Here is a 22,754-nt window from a genome sequence, read left to right on the forward strand (position 1 = left end):
ATATTATTTACAGTATCAGGTTGGGTTAGATATTTAGATTTTTTTTTTTATCCAGCTGGACACTTAAGTTACTCACAATTTATGAATTTCATTGCATAAAATACTAAGCCATATGTTATTACAGATATTAATCTAAAAAAAAAAAAAAAAAAAAAAGTAGTGGATGAATGACAGTTCAAATAAAATATTTGGACAAATTAAATATTAATTTTATTGAATATTAAATACAAATGTAATACCAAACTAGCAAAAGTATGGACATATACGCTATTTTATTCACAAAATGATTTGATTCACAAAAATTGGCTCATAAGAGTCATTCGTTTTGAGAATCAGACTACACTGGTGCATGTTTCTGATTCACAAAAAAGAACCACTCATAAAGTCATAAAAAACTGAACTGCTTCTGAATGTTTCAGCCCTATTTGTCAGTAAAAAGTTTGATAAACAGGGTTGCAACCATACAAAATGTAGGCTAATATGAACAACAGTATAATTTAATTTGTAAATTTGGCATGCTTTCTTAAAGAGGGCTGAGATTAAAAACAGGGTGAAATCATTCTAAATATTGTCTAGCAATGCATACGGACAAGTGTATAGTTAATGTTAAAATTAAAAGTGTGGTATGTGAAAAAGAAAGAGAATCTATGTGTGCATCTTTGGAGGGAGGGCTGCGCTGAATAATGAATAATGGCTGGGTTTGTGCTCACAACTGACTGAATTAAACATGAAGCCAACACTAGCAAACTCACAGGTAAGTTCTCTCTCTCTTTATACACATAAATAATATTAGATTTAAACATTTTTGTCCTTTAGATGCTGACAAAATAACTCCCCCTGAAACACTTTTTAAAAACACAACAAGGCACTTTTTCCTTCAATCAAATCTCAAGCATAATCTCAAATAGTGGTAGAAACAGTTTACCATTAGAAATGGCTTTTCGGTAGCTGGTTAGGTTGTCTAAATGAACAGCCTGTCCTGCTGGTTGGGGGTCAGCAGTCGCCTGCACGGTATCTCATGTCAGCCTGATGGAATTTGAGCTCGCACAGGCCGCTGGTTTATATGCTCCTATCAGGTCCTCGATGTGTGTGAGTGATAATGTGCCATTTCTTTTCACAAATGGAAGGTTGCATAACTGTTTGTAGAAGAGCAAGACAGATAGATAATGCCCAGACTCTCCATTACAGTAGCAGTACAGTACAGCCTTTTCTTTTACACCAGAGCAGCATGCATCATGCAGCTCATCACAGATAACAGATGTTGTCATTCACTTTATACCCCATTAGGGCCACCAGTGATGGGTGAATAATACTAGATAGGTGGTGTGCTGGAACTCATCCCCTGACAGGTGTAATATTAGGCTACACATCTTTCTCAGTTCCGCAGATCGAGTTTCAAACAGGATTCCCCAGGTAAGATGCTTAAGGGGCGTTGATGTCATTGTACGGAAGTGAGTTGGACCACACTGCTGGGCACAGATAGCAGTGCCACTGAAGACAATAGGAGGACATCGTGGGAGTTACAACAGGAATTCGGACTGAGCTGGAGCATCACCGGCACTTGGGATGTCGCATCAGACTGGTATACATGGTAAGCACGAAGAAATCTTTATTTCAATACCCTGTAGCCCATATGGATGTATAGTATTTGAGTAAAACCACTTTATATACTTTTAGTGAAAGGGAAGCATGATTTTGTAATATGCAAAATGAAAGATGTTTGGAATGACACCTGTAAAAGCTCCAGATTAAAAAAAAAAAAAAAAATAGTGCATCAAAACCTTATATTAACCTTTCTCAGATTTCCATGGAGTCTATGTGCAAATATATATACATTTGAAGGCAAAGGGAATTATCTTTAAAAAAAAGAAAACTTTTATGTTTTGTGTAGGAAAATTGCTTTACTCTTGGTTTTAGCAAACACACATTTAGTATATATATATATATAGTTATTCAGAGGTATTTATAGTTATAAAGGTTTGAAATACAAATTATAATATTAGACTTTGTTTTATGTGAATGATGATGGGAGGTAATTTAAGCTTACGGGCGGAAGCGCCGCTCCTCATCCATCTCACCTGCACCTACATCATTTATGAGTCCTGATGCCCTGTTACCATGGTGAGGCCAAGAATGAGGCACAGGCCGCACAGTGTGGAAGCAGTGTAAAATTTCCTTTGTTTCAGTCAATTTTCTTTTCTTTTTTTTTGTTTTAACTAAGTGCTAATGTAAGAATTTATAATATGAAATATGATGGGATGGTCACTTTAGTATTTTAATATGACATATGGCAGAATTATTCTGTTTTAACCACTGTATATTTTCTCTCCTGTATTGTCATACCTCTCTGCTGAAACCAGCAACTCCAGACTTGAGAGAGTTCCTCATGAAGGCGAGAAGAGGAGCTGTCAGAGCGATGAAGATTGTTATAAGGAGCGGTGAGTAGGAGCATGTGTTTGTGAGAACTTCCCTATGTATATTTCAATACTGATATTTCAATACACTGAGGATGGTTTGGTTTGAGCATAAATATTGAGGGAGCTTTTAATTAGTTTAGTGCTATTTGCACTTTCCAAAACATACTGTAGAATTCACTAAGTAAAAATTTTATTTTATAGAGTACCACAGGTTGGTCACAATTAGATATCATATAGTTGCCTCAAAAATAGATTTAAATTTAAATGCATTAGATAAATTATCAAAATATATCTACAAGCAATAAATTATGCTAGACATTTGACTTACATTTTTAAGTCTTTTTGCAAGGTCATGCATGTTTAGTGGATGTATGAAGTTAGTACCCTTGTGAAATTACATATTTAAGTTAATATATTTTAAATGTTCTAAATTGCAACTTGATCAGACAATAGAAGTCATTATGAAATTACTTAGTCCCAGTGCCAGTCCTAGATTTCTGGGGGGCCTAAGCAAAACTTTGTCAGGGGGCCTCTGTCAGTGTGTTCATAAACCCCCCCAAAATGACTTAATCTGTACTTTAAGAGTAGTTTCACTGTCAATAAATGTGTTTATAAATATTTATTTATACAATAAAAAAAGAAAATTACAAACAATAGGACAAATACAAAAGAAAAAAGATAAAAATTTAAAAAAAATGTAGCCTACTAAAAATAATAGCATACTATACAGAAATTGAAAAAAGTAATCAAATATAAAAACAACAACAACAAAAATCATATGAATTAAATATACATTGATTGAAGTTACTAAAGTTATATAGTGGAGAGCATTGAATGGTTCTCTTGTTTTCTTTTGTTGTTTGATTAACATTAAATGACAGACAAAGCAGTTGGTTTTTTAGACTGCTGTCACTTTAAAACTGAAAGCACAGATCTACTATAATGGCAATAAATTGATTACATCCCCAACTGTTCACTTAATAAATAATGGACTGCATTTAAGTGAAAACTCGACCGACATTCGGTATTATATATATATATATATATATATATATATATATATATATAGATAGATAGATAGATAGATAGATAGATAGATAGATAGATAGATAGATAGATAGATAGATAGATAGATATTTTTTTGTCGCTTAATCGCACACCTCACCTATACTTGACTTGTCCGTGTTTCACTCTGTCTCGGATCACAAGCACAGAAAGCCACCTGGGGAACAGTATTCTTTCGCAGCTAAATACGCTTTTAACTTTTTTTTAGTATCGAGCACTTCCGGCAGGAGACTGTATATTATGATTTCATGAACGTCACGTTACATGATTTGACTGATTTGGATGTGAGAAAGAATGCGGTATTGTTTTTTCATAATCGTTGGAAGCCAAGATCAAAAATGAAACTAAACTTCTATTAAAGGTGCTCTAAGTGATCCTGGGTGGAGTAACTTCCTGTTGACGTTCAGAGTGTTGTCAAACAAAACAGAGGCTAGCTAGACCCTCCCTCCTCCTCCTCCTCCCCCTCCCCTCCGTGCTTCCTGAAACAGTCATGAACGCGCATTTAAAATCATTCTTGTTGGTTATTGGCTGGAGCATGTTTATTATGTTTTGTGGTCCAGGCTGCACCAGTTTGTTTTTATTGCCATTTTCGAAGCTTGTGGCAACTACAGAGACGTTTTTTCACAGTGTGAGACCTTTTCAGGGAAAAGGCAACTAGCGGATAGTGAGGAGATGTTTGCTGCATGTGACAAAAAATGTTTTTGCCTAAAAACGCGTGACATAGAGCACCTTTAATTACACAGCACTAGTCATTAAATCATCTTTGAGTGCAAGGGGGCCTCCTGGTGGTTCGGGGGAAACAGAAGTTGCAATAGTCTTTTCTTTCCTATTGTGACATTTATATGAGTGAAACGGCTTCTCAAACTAGAAAAAATGTGGCACAGGACTTGATTTTATCCAGGAATAGATTGGATCATTGGGTGGTTGTGGTTTGCTATTGGTCGATCTCATGTTTGTCTCATGTTACGCCAGTAAACACATCATCAGAAAAGAGAAGACTGCAAGTAGGAGGGGAAGTTATTTTGATTAAAGATTACGAGGGCACATGATTTAATGATGTGCATGATAAATAATTTATGTAAAAAGAAAAGAAACAAGAATTATCAGTTTTGATTTCATTGGGATTTCATTTTAACATGCAATTTAGTGCTCGGAAACAATACGTACTCTTTTTAGATAAGTACTCTTTTTAAAAATTATACTTAAGTGTACTTCTTTTTCACAAGGGTACCACCCAAGTTCCCATGGGGGTGTTCATCGTTTAGGTTTTGTTTTATCATTTAAAACCAAAAAATAATATATATATATATATATATATATATATATATATATATATATATATATATATATATATATATATATATATATATATATTTATAAGATTATTTTTAAGAGTAACAACTTGTACCTTAACAAATATATTTTAGTCACTAGCTGACCCTAAATAATGTCAAGTAAAAGGTGAAGATAAATTGGACTGTGGAATGTTACACATGCAGTGTGTGATAGCAGTGGCACCATGCTGTTTTTGGACCCAGACTGATAGTCAGTGCATTTATCTGGGCCTACTGCAAGTAGTCAAGGTGTGTATGTGTATGTGTGTGTATCTGTCTGTGTGTGTTTCAGAGCAGCTGGTGTTGGGAGCATACAGAGAGGTTTCTCAGAGCTGGGATCAGGACTATGACGCATGTGTCCTGCCCATGCTGGACGGCCTAGAACCCTGTTATATCCTCTACCGCCTCGACTCACAGAACCAGCTGGGATATGAGTGGTTGTTTATCTCCTGGTCACCAGACCAGTCACCAGTAAGTAGGAAACACATGATAAAGTGAAATGTGCGCTCAATACAAACTTGCACCCACTCAGTCAGTCTATAAATATAAATAATGGTCCCTTTAGCCCCTTGGGTGTAAAATACCACAAATTACCTTTCTGAATGACAATACCCATTTATTCTACACCAAACAGGTGAGGTTAAAGATGGTGTATGCTGCTACCCGAGCCACACTGAAGAAAGAGTTCGGAGGAAGTCACATAACTGATGAGCTTTTTGGAACAGTCCAGGTGTGTAAACCGGTTAATTTAGCATGAATTTATTTTATAATTTCACCTGTATATATTAAAAATTAGTTATCAAGAGTGCTTCAAATACAAAAGCAGAGGAAGTGACAGTATATTTGACTGAATCCCTCTCGTTTTTGAATTCCATTCCAATCAATCTCTCTATTTTTTCCCTTTTTGGAAAGTCATGGAAAAGCTATCATGGATTTTTTAATTTCCTTTTGGGAACGCAAAAATCACATCTGTATCTGATTGCTGATATTCTAGTAGTATTCCAGAGAGTTCATCATTATGTTATGCCTGAATGTCACATCTTACCAATCAGAATATAACATTCCAGAGAGTTGTGTAATATGAATTATTTAATATTATCTAATAATATGTTTTCCTGACATATTACACTACCGGTCAAAAGATTTTGAACGGTAAGATATTTTAATGATTTTAAAAGTTTTTTCTGCTCACCAAGCAGAATTATTTGATCCAAAAATACAGCAAAAACAGTAATATTGTGAAATATTTTTACAATTTAAAATAACTGTTTTCTATTTGAATATATTCTAAAATGCAATTTATGTGATGGCAAGCTGAATTTTCAGCATCATTACTCCAGTCTTCAGTGTCACATGATCCTTCAGAAATCATTCTAATGTGCTGATTTGCTGCTTAAAAAACATTTATTATTATTATCAATGTTGAAAACAGTTGTGTATAATTTTTTTCAGGATTATTTGATGAATAGAAAGTTCAAACGAACAGCATTTATCTGAAATAGAAAGCTTTTGCAACATTATAAATGTCTATACTGTCACATTTGATCAATTTTAATGCATTCTTGCTGAATAAAAGTATTAATTTATTTAATTTCTTTCCAAAAAAAAAAAAAAAACGTTTGAATGGTAGTGTATAAAGTTACAAAAGCTTTGTATTTCAAATAAATGCTGTTCTTTTGAACTTTCTATTCATCAATTAATCCTGAAATGTACAATGTAACTGTTTTCAACACTGATAATAAATAATGTTTCTTGAGCAGCAAATCAGCATATTAGAATGATTTCTGAAGGATCATGTGACACTGAAGACTGGAGTAATGATGCTGAAAATTCAGCTTTGCATCACAGGAATAAATTGCATTTTAAAATCAAATAGAAAACAGTTATTTTAAATAGTAAAAATATTTCACAATATTAATGTTTTTGCTTTATATTTTGGATCAAATAAATGAAGCCTTGGTGAACAGAAGAGACTTCTTTTAAAAACATAAAAAAAAATCTGCAACTGTATAGTGTACCTTTGTCCATTTGTTTTCTGCTTTAGATACTTAAAATAGATTCTTTGTTGGAGAATGTTTAACATCCATGGAATCTTTCCATTCCACAAATTATACTTTACAGTGGAAAACGTTACTTCAGAACATTAAAATGATCTTCACACTTAAGAAAAAATGGTTCTTTTAAGAACTGACAGGTTCTTTGGAGAACCAAAAATGGTTCTTCTATGGCATCACTGTAAAAACCCAGATTTGGAGGCTTTTTTTAAAAGAGAAAATTAGTTCTTTTAAGAACTGTTCACTGAAATCTTTTTTGGGGGGAACCCAAAATGATTCTTCTATGGCATCACTGTGAAAAAAAACAACTTTTGGATCCTTTATTTAAAGGGTTAGTTCACCCAAAAATGAAAATAATGTCATTAATTACTTACCCTCATGCCGTTCCACACCCGTAAGTCCTTCATTAATCTTCAGAACACAAATTAAGATATTTTTGTTGAAATCCGATGGCTCCATGAGGCCTCCATAGTCAGCAATGATATTTCCTCTCTCAAAATCCATAAAGGTACTAAAAACATATTTAAATCAGTTCATGTGAGTACAGTGGTTCACATCTTAAGAGTTTAGATGTGATTTTTCTTTTTTGCTGGGTTAACAACAGTAAACCTACTATGAGCAAATGTTTTCTGTTCACTCACCTTTGTTCAGGTTCCTTCAGCTCACATGTTAAAGGGATAGTTCACCCAAAAATGAAAATTTGATGTTTATCTTACCCCCAGGGCATCCAAGATGTAGGTGACTTTGTTTCTTCAGTAGAACACAAATGATGATTTTTAACTCCAGTCTGTCAGTTGTATAATGCATGTCAACGGTAACAAAATCTATGAGAGTAAAAAAAACATGCACAGACAAATCCAAATTAAACCCTGCGGCTCGTGACGACACATTGATATCCTAAGACACGAAACGATCAGTTTGTGCAAGAAACTGAACAGTATTTATATAATTTTTTACCTCTAATACACCACTATGTCCAGCTGCCTTGAGCGCGCGCACGGCATCATACAGCATTTTGTTACCATTTTGTTACGATTGTGTTCTACTAAAAAAAACAAAGTCACCTACATCTTGGATGCCCTGGGGGTAAGCAGATAAACATCACATTTTCATTTTTGGGTGAACTATCCCTTTAGGAGTGTGATGATGTGTCATCTAAGTAAGCACTATTTACTGTTCTGACCTACAGGAAGACATCTGTTTCCAAGGTTATCTACGACATCTATCCTCCTCCTCCAGCCCGGTCCCCCTCACCACTGCTGAGCAACAACTCCATCAGATTAAAATAACAGAGGTGAGGAAGGCCCAAAAAAAGTAAATCGCTGCATACCAAAACTGAATATCTTACAGTTTTTATCTTACTTTAATATCTAATAAATTAATGTATTTCTTAACAATGCACCTAACAGGACAAAGTGGCACGGGTAAGTGTCCTGTGATTCATTTTGTTTTCAAGTGTGCGAGTACTAAGTGGATTTACACTAAACTTTTATACTTTTCTGTTTAGGACGAGCGAAGACGAGTTGCCACTGTAAGTGGACAAGCAAAGGTAGCCTCAGCTCTCTATTCGCATTAAAAATATAATTAGAAATGTGTATATATGAGTTATGTATATATATATGTATATGTGTATATATATATATATATATATATATATATATATATATATATATATATATATATATATGTGTATATATGTATATATATATATATATATATATATATATATATATATATATATATATATATATATATATATATATATATATATATATATATATATATATATATATATATATATATATATATATATATATATATATATATATATATATATATATATATATATATATATATATATATATATATATATATATATATATATATATATATATATATATATATATATATATATATATATATATATATATATATATATATATATATATATATATATATATATATATATATATATATATATATATATATATATAATGTGTGTGTGTGTGTGTGTGTGTGTGTGTGTGTGTGTGTGTTTCTGATACAGACAGAGATCAGCGTGGAGAGTAAAAATCCAACTTTACAGGGTTTGGCGTTCCCATTGCAAGAGGAGGCTAAGCATGCTTTACAGCAACTTAAACACAAACGTATCAATTACATTCAACTAGTAAGTTCCACACGCATACACTATACATACATTTATTTTTAAATGTAGGTTCAAAAGCAAAATGTTCAGACTGCCACTTATACCTTTAACAGTAGAGGATGCACTGAATAAGCACATTTAAAGGTGCCCTAGAACTTCTTTTTAAAAGATGTAATATAAGTCTAAGGTGTCCCCTGAATGTGTCTGTGAAGTTTTAGCTCAAAATACCCTATAGATTTTTTTTTAATTCATTTTTTTAACTGCCTATTTTGGGGCATCATTAACTATGCACCGATATATAGGTTGCGGCCCCTTTAATTCTCGTGCTCCCCCTCCCCCGGAGCTCGCACTTGCCTTGAACAGCATAAACGCAGTTTACACAGCTAATATAACCCTCAAAATGGATCTTTACAAGTTCGTCATGCATACTGCATGCATACATTGGATCATGTAAGTATAGTATTTATTTGGATGTTTACATTTGATTCTGAATGAGTTTGAGGCTGTGCTCCGTGGCTAACGGCTAATGCTACACTGAGATTTATAAAGAATGAAGTTGTGTTTATGAATTATACAGACTGCAAGTGTTTAAAAATGAAAATAGCGACGGCTCTCTTGTCTCCGTGAATACAGTAAGAAACGATGGTAACTTTAACCACATTTAACAGTACATTAGCAACATGTTAAGGAAACATTTAGAAAGACAATTCACAAATATCACTAAAAATATCATGTTATCATGGATCATGTCAGTTATTATTGCTCCATCTGCCATTTTCCGTTGTTGGTATTGCTTGCTTACCTAGTCTGATGATTCAGCTGTGCACATCCAGACGTTAATACTGGCTGCCCTTGTGTAATGCCTTGATCATGGGCTGGCATATGCAAATATTTGGGGGCGTACACCCCGACTGTTATGGAACAGTCGCTGTTATGTTGAGATTCGCCTGTTCTTCTGAGGTCTTTTAAACAAATGAGATTTATATAAGAAGGAGGAAACAATGGAGTTTGAAACTCAGTGTAGGTCTTTTCCATGTACTGAACTCTTGTTATTCAACTATGCCAATATAAATTCAATATTTAATTCTAGGGCACCTTTAACGATATGCATTATGCATTCTGCATTCAAATAAGTTGCTTTTCATAATACTGGTATTGAATATCCTGTATATTTTGCGGGTTTTTAAAACAGGATTCTCTGCATACTAATATTTTTCTGTATAAATTAGGAAACAATACAACTAAATTCAAAATATGCATAATGCAGTAAACATATACTGTCATTCAAAAGTTTGGGGTTGGTAAGATTTTTAAAATATTTTCAAATAAAATTCTTATGCTCAACGAGGCTGCATTTATTTGACCAAAAAAATATAGTAATATTTTTAAATATTATTACAATTTAAAATATCTGTTTTCTATATTTTAAAATGTAATTTATTCCTGTGATGTCAAAGCCGATTTTTAGCAGTCTGCAGTGTCACATGATCCTTTAGAAATCATTAAAATATGCTGATTTGCTGCTCAAGAAACATTTCTCATTATTATCAATGTTGAAAACAGTTGTGCTGCTTAATATTTTTGCGGAAACCGCAAAAATTTTTTCAGGATTCTTTGGTGAAAAGAAAGTTCAAAAGAACAGAGAAATCTTTTGTAACATTATAAATGTTTTAACTGCCAATTTTGGTCAATTTAATATATCCTTGCTTAATAAAATACATTTTTGTTAAAAAAAACAAAACAAAACTTACTGATCCCAAACTTTGAATGGTAGTGTACATATTTACATTACCGCATAGAATATTATGCATGCTGCAATCCATATAATCTACATAATCCCAATCACAAAGCACTTTTTTTTTTTTTTTTACTGTGTCATCTTTAAGAGGCTGGACACTGAACGAGAGACAATTGAGCTGGTCCACACTATTCCTACAGAGACCAAAGAGCTGCCAAGCAGAATCCCCACTGATGCCCCACGATACCACTTCTTCCTGTACAAACACACCCATCAAGGACAGCCTCTGGAAGCTGTAGGTTAGTGTCAAGATATTAATTAACTATTTTCTGACCATATCAGAATCAGCTTCCATAGTAATGATGTTTCCACAAAGCTAATGTTTGTCATGTTTATGCTTGAATATGTGGACCAGTTTTCATCTACTCCATGCCTGGGTACAGTTGTAGCATCAAAGAAAGGATGCTCTACTCCAGCTGTAAGAATCGACTGCTGGATGAGGTAGAGAGAGACTATCACATAGAGATCGCCAAAAAGGTACAGTAACAACAACAAATGGTCCTAATACTGTACAGTATGTTTTTCAAGTTAGCTGTTGAAGAGTACAAGCTTTGACCTGAGTAGAAGAGTACAAGTAAAAACAATCATTTAACTTTACTTGAGTATGTTGGAACAGAATACTTTACTGTAAATATGTTTCCATAATACTTTATTCTTATATATATATATATATAATTTCCATATACAGTACTGTGCAAAAGTCTTAAGCCACCACCAGCTTTGTTGTTTTAGCAACCATCCATATTTATTTTTCAGTCTCTTTATTACGATACAAACAGAAAATACAGGAAGTATGTACACAAAATGTAAAACAAATTCTGAACTAAATTATTTCTTTAAACAAAAATCAGTTATTTAGTGTGACCTCCTGGTCTTATTCCATTTTCTCAAAAAAGAAACTGAGAAACTTCTCATCAGATTTTGAAAGTTTTCTTGGCCTTCCAGTCCTTTTCCATCCTATTTATGTTTAAGAGAGCCTGTTCCTGCTATTGCTCAAGGGGAGGTCAATAAATACTTGCCACTTTAGCCTATAAAAGCTGTTTTCCCCCATTTTTTTATACTGCATACAAATCTACTGTATTTTCTGTTTATATTCTAATGAAGAGACTGAGAAATAATTATATATTGTCATTATATCACTGCTAATACAACATCTAAGACTTTTGCTCAGTACTGTATATATACATATGTGTGTGTATCGTAAATTAAAAATAAATAATATATTCAGCTATATAAGTAAAATCACAGTACCTTGAACTTTACTTTTATTAAGAAATTGCTATTGGCCACAACTGGTTATTCATCCTAGACTCAAGTATGAACATATTAAATTCAGACATGATCCGTCTATAAACATCTTTATTGTGTCAACATCAAATAAGAATATAATGAGCTGAATAAAGTGGCCGAATTTACAGTTTAACAATTTCCGTTAACATGTTTCAGGATATTGGTTTAAGTTGAACATATGGTATGCCTTTCAAAGAGAGAACGTGATGTGTGTGTGATTACACAGGTTACTCTGCACAGTTTGTGCTTGAGATTCCTTAATGCGAACCACCCTACTTTCATCCATCAATAGATTAAAAAAGTTACTTTTAAATACATAAGAACAGTTAAATTTGACTGCTTATGTGTATGTTATTGGTTACATATACAATACATTTTAATAAAGTAAAACCTAAATTAGTGAATATATGCTATTAGAATATATACTATTGTTCAAAATCATTCTAATATGTTGATTTTGTGCTCAGGAAACATTTGTCATTATTATCAATGTTAAAAACAGTTTTGCTGCTTAATATTGTAAACCATGATACATTTTTTTCAGGATTCTATGATGAATAGAAAGTTTAATTGAACAGCATTTATTTGAAATAGATATATTTTGTAACATGTCTTTACTGTCATTTTGATACATTTAATGCATCCTTGCTGAATAAAGTATTAATTTATAAAAAAAAAAAAAAAAAAAAAAAAATATATATATATATATATATATATATATATATATATATATATATATATATATATATATATATTTTTTTTTTTTTGTTAATAAATTAATACTTTATTAATACATTAAATGTATCAAAATGACAGTAAAGACATGTTACAAAATATATCTATTTCAAATAGATATATATATATACATATATATATATATATATATATATATATATATATATATATATATATATATATATATATATATATATATATATATATATATATATATATATATATATATATATATATATATATATATATATATATATATATATATATATATATATATATATATCTTACTGACCCCAAACTTTTGAAAGGTAGTGTAACTTCATAGAGCATTACTTTTTGACATTCTAATCAAATATTAATGCTAATTTCAGTTAATCTGTTTATGTGTCATGTGTGTAGATGGAGATTGATAGTGGAGAGGGGTTGACGGAGGATTTCCTGTATGAAGAGGTGTACCCGAAGCAGCACGCTCTGAAACAAGCCTTCACCAAGCCAAAGGGCCCTACAGGGAAACGAGGGAACAAGCGTCTAATCAAAGGAGCGGGAGAGAATGGAGATGAGAGCTAGAATCATACTGTCAACAAATGTAAAATGACACCGGATACACGTTTAATTTCCCCCTCAATGTTCTGTAGCCTATTTCTTGTCTGAGCTTTCCATTTCTTTGTTAGTATTATTTTTTATGTTAGATTTTAACTAATCTTCTTTCACTCTGAAACACATTTTCACACGGTTTTCAAGGCCACATAAATGTGTTGTTTAGGTGATGATTTTTATGTTATAATTAAAATAAAATCTATTAGTCTGTCTTATTAAATCTCAGTTTTTGTTTTACTATGGAACAGCATTTTGTTAACACTTTTAGCACTTTTTTTTGGTAAAGCACATTTTAACTGCTGAAAAGAAAATTGTATTATATATATATATTATATGTATATATATATAATACATAAATATATATATATATATATATATATATATATATATATATATATATATAATATATATATATATATATATATATATATATATATATATATATATATAATATACGTCAAACCAAAAATTATTCAGACATTTTGCATATTTTTGATATATTTTTACTAGTGGGTGCAGGACACTATAGTTCATATGTGAGGATAGCAAAATCAAAATAAACTGTGACATATTATACCCAAAATTCTTCATACAGTGGACTACCAGTAAAACTGATACAAATTTGGAATCAAAAATTATTTAGACACTTTGACTTGACCATGATAATTTTTTTTCTGACAGTTTAACTCTGAGTGAGATCTTGTCACATTGTAGTATTACCATTTTTTTTAAACTCTAGTGAATAAAATGAATATATATATATATATATATATATATATATATATATATATATATATATATATATATATATATATATATATATATAGCACATAATAAATAATTTTGGGGGCTTAAAAATATTACTGGGATTTTATTTATTAGCCTATTTTTTATTTTATTGATATAATTTTATTTATTATTTATTATAAACATCTTTCCATGTTTTTTTTTATGGGTATGACTATTAAAGGGTTAACTCAAGCGCTGATCCAAGGCCTGATTAGTTACCAGGATGTTAGACGTTATTAACAATGTGACAAACATTCTGGCAATACACATTTTCTGGAATTAGACTACCCTGCACTACGCTTACCTTGCAGTCACCTCCCATCACAGCCCTTACTATATCTCAGAGATCTCTCAGTCCATGCAGCTGGCGCAGAGGTCAATTTCAGCGACTGTTTCAGCATTCCTGGAAAGCTCTGTACTGGGAAAGTCATCCGCAGCTGAAACCGGCCCGGGCGCTTCGTCAACGGCACTCTGCAGCCAATGGAAACGCAGCGCCCGATGATGAGGCCGCGAGCGCTGAGATGTAGCGCAGTTCTTGGAATGAGATTCCTAGAACGCGCGTCAACTCATGAAACGGCCAAACGTGAGGCAAAGGCGTTTCTTACTGCTCTTATTTCAGGAAAATAATAAACCACCAAACCAAACGACCTTTTACTCTTATGAAATTACTACTATAAAGCTCTTTTGTTATTCTTCGTCAATCTCGCCCTCATTTCGCTTTGCACTTCCCTGGAGAATATTTGGCAAAGAAGGCTCGTTCGGGATAGACAACATTTGGGAATATCCCTTATGTAAAATGTTTAGGTTTTAACGCGATTTCCTCGGTTTGTGGCGCTTTGTCGCCATTATAGCACTGATGAAACAATGTCAGCAGCTTTGGCACGCGACTGGACTTGGATTCGCGTAAATTTTAGCGCCTGTAAATCTTCAAACTGTCATCTTCCATTCTGCTGTCTGTCGGTGACGTGCCGAAGGTGACGATTTTATGCCGGCAAAGGTAAGAAATCTATCTATTTGTCTTATTGAATATCTTTTTAGTTTCTTAGAAACTGTCAAGTGGCCAGACCTGTTTGATGGGTTCATTAGTTTTTGATGAACTGAGGAGTGGTTACATTTAGCTATGCAATAATTAATTTGCTTCGATCTTGTTGAACATCCTGTTAAAATAATCCTGTGAAAATTCCTGCCGCTGCTTATGATGTTTCGAAATTGAACATCTCATCTAAGTGCCTTTTTAACAAATTTAAATAGGCTAAACGTATATACATTTATAGAGGCACAGAATTCAGCTATTTAGCTATTTTATGTTATTAATGAAATGCATTTTTAAATGTATTTTTGAAAATGTTTTAAATTGTGGTTCTGTTGTTTTCCAACACCATCATTCTAGAATTTGGATCTGAGTTTTAGCATTTTATGGACTCGATAACATGCCTGTGATTATATTTTACAGTTTGTGTAAATATAAAATCTTTAAAAAAATACAACTTAGTGTCTATATAAGAAAACAATTCAATCTTTTGAGAAACAATCAGTTATCTCAATCCCTAAAAGCTCTGTTTGTAAATTCTGTTGCTCTCATTCACAGAGAAAGCCACATTTCTAAATGTCACCTTATGTCTTCTCAGAAATGAGTGTTTAAAAATGCTGCCTTAACCACTGATGTCATGATAATTATTTATCATATTGTACTTCTTAAGAAAGGACAGATTTTGACTCACTGACGTTGAAACAGAAATAAAAACAATCATTCCTATAACATATCGATCTGATTTATAATGTTTTACTGTTTGTGACTTGTTGTATTGTAAGATCTGTTGTTTACCCTGCTGCTTTCCACTGAAATTCTTGCCACATGGTGTAAATAGCATTTGAGTGCATTCTCTTGTTCTTGGCACACTGTACTTCCTTTGTTTGTTCAAACTTTGAGTTCAGTTGAAATTATAAATGACAAAAGACTGATATAGAAAGAGCAGCACAACACTTTTTAACCTTTGAACTTTTAGCTCTGCTATCTCCCCTCATGTCATTTTGACATGTAGAAAAATGTTGATTACATATCAAGATGTGTTTTTTATTCCATATGAAGAAATCTTCAGGAATGGTTGCAAGGGGTACAAGTGCTCGAAATGAGAGGGACGAATCAGAAGTTCAACAAATCCAGCAGTCCCAAGCAGCTCCCTGCTCTTGGGCCCCAGCTGAGGACTTGCGGTTCATCACCACCACCTTTCAGCACCTACACACCTCAGGTACACCTATAGTCTTAAAAAGTGACCTGCAGACACTATAAATATATAAAGAGAACAGTCATTCTGTTTTGTTTATATTTTATAAGACGTACTTCATAATCCTTATTGCATCAGTCAAGTGTCAGCAACTATCAGGTCAAATTCCTTCCATCTTAACTGGCCAATAAAAACCTAATCAGTTTCTGATTTAGAACAAACATGACAAAACAAAACAATGTACAGTTTCAAAAGATCATAATCGTTTTAAATTTTATGAAGAATACTTTATGATCAAGGTTCTAACGTGTATACAGCAACAGTTTATCTCTGTTCTGATTAATTATTAATAAATAAAACAAATAATTTAATTATTATTGTCAAATTATTATTCTAATTTATAATAATTTCATTTATTTGTAATATTAGTTTAATTATTTGTTATTTTTTCTAAATCAATATGATTAATATTATTTATTAAAAAATACTATATTTTAAAATGTAATTTATTCCTGTGATGGCAAAGCTGAATTTTCCGCATCAATACTCCAGTCTTCAGTGTCACATGATCTTTCAGAAATCATTCTAATATGCTACTTTTGTGCCCAAGAAAAATTTATTATTATTATTATCAATGTTGAAAAACTATGGTGCCTTTAAAGGGACATAGTTAAGAAAAAGGAAAAAAAGGAGATGGAAGACAGGAGGTAAAATAATTAGTCAATGCTTTTGTGTTCTCTCACAAATGTTTTGCATTTCCCCAAAACACTTTGTGTTTACTCTCAAAAAGTTTGCATTCCCTTGGAAAACTTAGCATTCCCTCTCAAACATATTGCGAGTGACAACAAAGTTTCTCAAAGGAACGCAAACATTTTACGAGTGAATGCGAAGTTTCTTGAAGGAACGCAAACATTTTACGAGTGAAAGTGAAGTTTCTCGAAAGAACGCCAATATTTTGCTAGTGAACGTAATGTTTCTTTTGAGAACGCAAACAATTTCCGAGCGAATGCAAAGTTTTTGGGGAAACGCAAACATTTTGTGAGTAAACGCAAAGTTTCTGGAAGGTACGCAAACAGTTTGCGAGTGAACGTGAAGTTTCTCGAAGGAATGCAAACATATTGCGAGCGAACTCAAAGTTTCTCGAAGTAATGCAAACATATTGCGAGCGAACTCGAAGTTTCTTGAAGGAACGCAAACATATTGCGAGCAAAGTCGAAGGAACGCAAAGATATTGTGAGTAAACGCAAAGTTTCTTGAAGGAACGCAAACATTTTGCAAGCAAATGTAATGTTTCTTTTGAGAACGCAAACAATTTCCAAGCGAATGCAAAGTTTTTGGGGGAAAGCAAACATTTTGTGAGTAAACGCAGAGTTTCTGGAAGGAACGCAAACATTTTGCAAGCGAACGTGAAGTTTCTCGAAGGAGCGCAAACATATTGCGAGCGAATTCGAAGTTTCTTGAAGGAATGCAAACATTTTGCGAGTGAACTCGAAGTTTCTCGAAGGAACGCAAACATTTTGCGAGTGAACGTGAAGTTTCTCGAAGGAATGCAAACATTTTGCGAGTGAACGTGAAGTTTCTCGAAGGAATGCAAACATATTGCGAGCGAACTCAAAGTTTCTCGAAGGAATGCAAACATTTTGCAAGTGAACGTGAAGTTTCTCGAAGGAATGCAAACATTTTGCGAGTGAACTCGAAGTTTCTCGAAGGAACGCAAACATATTGCGAGTGAACTCGAAGTTTCTCGAAGGAACGCAAACATTTTGCGAGTGAACGTGAAGTTTCTCGAAGGAATGCAAACATATTGCGAGCGAACTCAAAGTTTCTCGAAGTAATGCAAACATATTGCGAGCGAACGCAAAGTTTCTTGAAGGAACGCAAACATTTTGCAAGCAAATGTAATGTTTCTTTTGAGAACGCAAACAATTTCCAAGCGAATGCAAAGTTTTTGGGGGAAAGCAAACATTTTGTGAGTAAACGCAGAGTTTCTGGAAGGAACGCAAACATTTTGCAAGCGAACGTGAAGTTTCTCGAAGGAGCGCAAACATATTGCGAGCGAATTCGAAGTTTCTTGAAGGAATGCAAACATTTTGCGAGTGAACTCGAAGTTTCTCGAAGGAACGCAAACATTTTGCGAGTGAACGTGAAGTTTCTCGAAGGAATGCAAACATTTTGCGAGTGAACGTGAAGTTTCTCGAAGGAATGCAAACATTTTGCGAGTGAACGTGAAGTTTCTCGAAGGAATGCAAACATATTGCGAGCGAACTCAAAGTTTCTCGAAGGAACGCAAACATTTTGCGAGCGAACTCGAAGTTTCTTGAAGGAACGCAAATATATTGCGAGTGAACTCAAAGTTTCTCTAAGGAACACAAACATATTGCGAGTGACCGCGAAGTTTCTCGAAGGAACGCAAACATTTGGCGAGTGAAAGCGAAGTTACTAGAAGGAACGCAAACATTTTGCGAGTGAACGTGAAGCTTCTCGAAGGAATGCAAACATTTTGCGAGTGAACGTGAAGTTTCTCGAAGGAATGCAAACATTTTGCGAGTGAACGTGAAGTTTCTCGAAGGAATGCAAACATTTTGCGAGTGAACGTGAAGTTTCTCGAAGGAATGCAAACATATTGCGAGCGAACTCAAAGTTTCTCGAAGGAACGCAAACATTTTGCGAGCGAACTCGAAGTTTCTTGAAGGAACGCAAATATATTGCGAGTGAACTCAAAGTTTCTCTAAGGAACACAAACATATTGCGAGTGACCGCGAAGTTTCTCGAAGGAACGCAAACATTTGGCGAGTGAAAGCGAAGTTACTAGAAGGAACGCAAACATTTTGCGAGTGAACGTGAAGCTTCTCGAAGGTACACAAACATATTGTGAGCGAACTCAAAGTTTCTCTAAGGAACACAAACATATTGCGAGTGACCGCAAAGTTTCTCGAAGGAACGCAAACATTTTGCAAGCGAACGTAATGTTTCTTTTGAGAACGTAAACAATTTCCGAGCGAATGTACAGTTTTAGGGGGATACGCAAAGTTTCTGGAAGGAACGCAAACATTTTGCAAGCAAACATGAAGTTTCTCGAAGGAATGCTACCATTTTGCGAGTGAACGTGAAGCTTCTCGAAGGTACACAAACATATTGCGAGTGAACTCGAAGTTTCTTGAAGGAACGCAAACATATTGCGAGTAAACGCAAAGTTTCTCGAAGGAACGCAAACATTTTGCAAGCGAACATAATGTTTCTTTTGAGAACGTAAACAATTTCTGAGAGAATGCAAAGTTTTTGGGGGAACGCAAACATTTTGTGAGTAAACGCAAAGTTTCTGGAAGGAACGTAACAATTTGTGAACGAATGCCAAGTTTCTCGGGGGAACACAAACATTTTGTGAGTGAACACAAAGTTTCTCGGGGGAACGCAAACATTTTGTGAGTGAACGCTAAGTTTCTCAGGGGAACACAAACAATTTCCGAGTGAATGCAAAGTTTTTGGGGGAACGCAAACATTTAGTGAGTAAACGCAAACATTTTGTGAGTAAACGCAAACATTTTGTGAGTAAACGCAAAGTTTCTTGAAGGAATGCAAACATTTTGTGAGCAAACACAAAGTTTCTTGAGGGATCGGAAACATTTGTGAGAGAACGCAGAAGCACTGACTTATTATTTTTCTTACAAAATACTAAAAACCTTTTTCTACATACACTAACTCTATCAAAACAGCACACCTGATTCTAAATAAAGTTGTTTTGTCAAAACACTAGCACTAGTTTAGTAGCACTAGTAGCACTAGTAGCATGAACATATAGTCAGAGCACATGTCAAAATACTAACAGTTGATGGCATTACGAAAACTGCATTACTTGTCATGTTTCAATTCTGCCTATAGAATAAAAAAGTATAAATTGTGACTTTTTTTCTCAGAATTGTGAAATATAAACTAGGAATTGAGAGAAAGAAATCAGAATTGTGAGATGAAAAGTCACTATTTTTTATTTTCTATGCATAGCAGAAATAAGCTTTTATAGGTTCTACATGTATAAGGGGGAAAAGCATAGAGATGCACAATCCAGTACATATTCTTCCTCCTCTCCCCTTACTCCTCTCCTCCCTTGTCCTGATCCAACTACTCCACTCCTCCTTCAACTATTCCTCTCCCTAGACATTTTCTTCTCTCTCTGCTCCTCTGTGTTGTCCTGCATCCACACTGAACAAAACCAATTCAGAGTCCTATTTTACTGTGTCCAAGTTATGAAAAAAAAAAAACTTCAACACCTGACTATGCCTCCAACTGAGATTAGAATCTGCTATTTCTCAATATTTCAGTTATCTGCTAATTAAAAACTGCTTATCAGTTGTTTCAGTATTTTTTTTTATATTTTTCAATACTTATGAGCTGCTGTTGTTGCAGAAATGTTGTTAGCAATTGAAAAAAACTGTAATAAATAAGTTTCTTTATGTTTTAGGATGGTACTGGGGTGGTATGACAGCCAGTGAGGCAAGGAATGCCCTCAGTGGAACTTCAGAAGGTACTTTCCTTGTGCGTGACAGCAGCCATCCACTCTACCTCTTTACTCTCTCCATAAAGACCCAAAGAGGCCCAACTAATGTCCGCGTAGAATACGACAGTGGCCGATTCCGTCTCGATTCCAGTTTTCCAGCCCGATCTTGCCTGTTGTCCTTTTCTGCTCTTCCTAGTCTTGTGCAGCACTACGCATCCACAAGTCAAGAGGAGGAGAGGAAAGCAGAAGAACATCACATGGTGTCAAAAGACAATGGCATCCTGCTGAAGCTCAGGAAGCCTCTCCACAGGCCTCAGGCCTTTCCAACATTACAGCACCTTACACGCCTCGCTATAAACAGAAACACTGATTCCCATACACAGCTGCCGCTGCCACGGCCATTGTTGCTTTACTTACAAGAATACCCCTTTCAGGTTTGAGGACACTTGGGGAGGACACTGGTGCATTTTAGTGGTGCAGATCCATGAAGTCGCAAATCTTGCTGCCCGGCAGGATTGTGGATCCTCATATTATTGTCATATGAAGAAATGTGCATTCGTGCAAATAAACAAGGACTACTTTGTGTAAATTTTTTTAAAAAAATATTTGTAAATATTTCTCTTTTTAGTAAACAAAAATGTTTCTATAACTTTCTGTGCTTCCAAGTGTTCATGGAGCTCCAAAACTACATACTTCCATCACCGGAACATTGGAAAAATAAAATATCAAAACCAGTACACATAAATAATACTGTATCTTGAGTATCCTGAGTAATACTGTGTCTGTGTAATTTCTAACAAAAGTGACATAAAGTGTCAGAAACCATCACAGATGCCCTGGCAATATGGGACATGCTGTCAGTTCATAGGCCTTTATTTGACAGAATACATTTAACTAGACGACAACATCATTCTAGGAATGATTTTTTTCTCACACACTCCAAACACACAAATAAAATGTACAATTTAACATAAGAACAAACAAAAAAATAAAAAGTATTTAAATGTGTGCAGGACAATGACCTCAATTTTACATTTTCAAACACCATATATTTTCCATACTAATAATTTGCATAAACAAGCATGTAATATTTTGAAAAATATTATGACATTTGATAGCCATAGGATCTTGTAAACTAACAATGGCAGTGACATATTTTAAGATCTGTCAGTGCAAGTTTCTTTCAGTTAAAACAGCTCAAACATGCATTTTAGTCTAGGACTAGCTTAAGCCTTGTCTGTGAAACCAGGGCTATGAATTACAACTGTCCTACTCTAAAAACAGGCTAACAGTCATTTTAAGTGAATAATACTACATGTATTACAAAAATAATACATTTTTCATTATAAAAATTATAATACGCCTACAATAAAATTTAAAATACAAGCAACTCACTTGTTATTATACTAAACTTATAATGTCAAAATTATGACTTAGAAGTCTGGTTTCACAGGCAGGGCTTAGATCAATTAGGACATTTAAGTAGCTTTTAGAAATGTGCCTTAGGAAAAAACAAAAAACAAACAAACAAAAATAGCTACTAATGTGCATTTTGAGACAAAACATTTTTAAGATATGTCAGTGCAAGTTGATTTAAGGTAAAACAACTCAAACATGCAATTTAGTCTGGGACTAGGCTTAAGATTTGTCTTTGAAACCGGGGGTTAATGTCATAATTTTTACTTTTTATGTCATAACTTTGTCACAGTCATGACAAACTAAGTCTTAGTAGGCTATGTCATAATTTAGACTAATTTAGACTTTTTATGTCATAATCAGTGTTTGGGGGCAATTGCATTACAAGAAAGACGA

The 22,754-nt window shown here is 33.8% G+C and overlaps 2 protein-coding genes across 3 annotated transcripts; both read left to right on the plus strand.

Moving 5' to 3' along the window:
* The first annotated feature begins 204 nt into the window (after positions 1-204).
* Positions 205-13,597, plus strand: twf2b (twinfilin actin-binding protein 2b). Of its 2 annotated transcripts, XM_067388323.1 has the most exons (11): positions 205-754; positions 1,380-1,591; positions 2,361-2,438; positions 5,109-5,287; positions 5,451-5,546; positions 8,060-8,164; positions 8,378-8,419; positions 8,918-9,037; positions 10,903-11,053; positions 11,170-11,291; positions 13,239-13,597. In XM_067388323.1, the coding sequence occupies exons 2-11, from the start codon at positions 1,567-1,569 to the stop codon at positions 13,404-13,406; spliced, it is 1,086 nt and encodes a 361-aa protein (XP_067244424.1). In that variant the 5' UTR covers positions 205-754; positions 1,380-1,566; the 3' UTR covers positions 13,407-13,597. The 2 variants fall into 2 exon arrangements, with proteins under 2 accessions (XP_067244424.1, XP_067244426.1); XM_067388325.1 differs by lacking the exons at positions 205-754; positions 1,380-1,591 and having other exon boundaries at positions 2,401-2,438; positions 5,114-5,287; positions 13,239-13,596.
* A 1,098-nt stretch (positions 13,598-14,695) lies between these two features.
* cishb (cytokine inducible SH2-containing protein b) lies at positions 14,696-21,836 on the plus strand. The gene is made up of 3 exons (XM_067388326.1): positions 14,696-15,222; positions 16,315-16,474; positions 20,907-21,836. The coding sequence occupies exons 1-3, from the start codon at positions 15,211-15,213 to the stop codon at positions 21,380-21,382; spliced, it is 648 nt and encodes a 215-aa protein (XP_067244427.1). The 5' UTR covers positions 14,696-15,210; the 3' UTR covers positions 21,383-21,836.
* Positions 21,837-22,754: the final 918 nt, after the last annotated feature.

The sequence above is a fragment of the Chanodichthys erythropterus genome, chromosome 6, assembly GCF_024489055.1.
Source record: "Chanodichthys erythropterus isolate Z2021 chromosome 6, ASM2448905v1, whole genome shotgun sequence".
NCBI lineage: Eukaryota > Metazoa > Chordata > Actinopteri > Cypriniformes > Xenocyprididae > Chanodichthys > Chanodichthys erythropterus.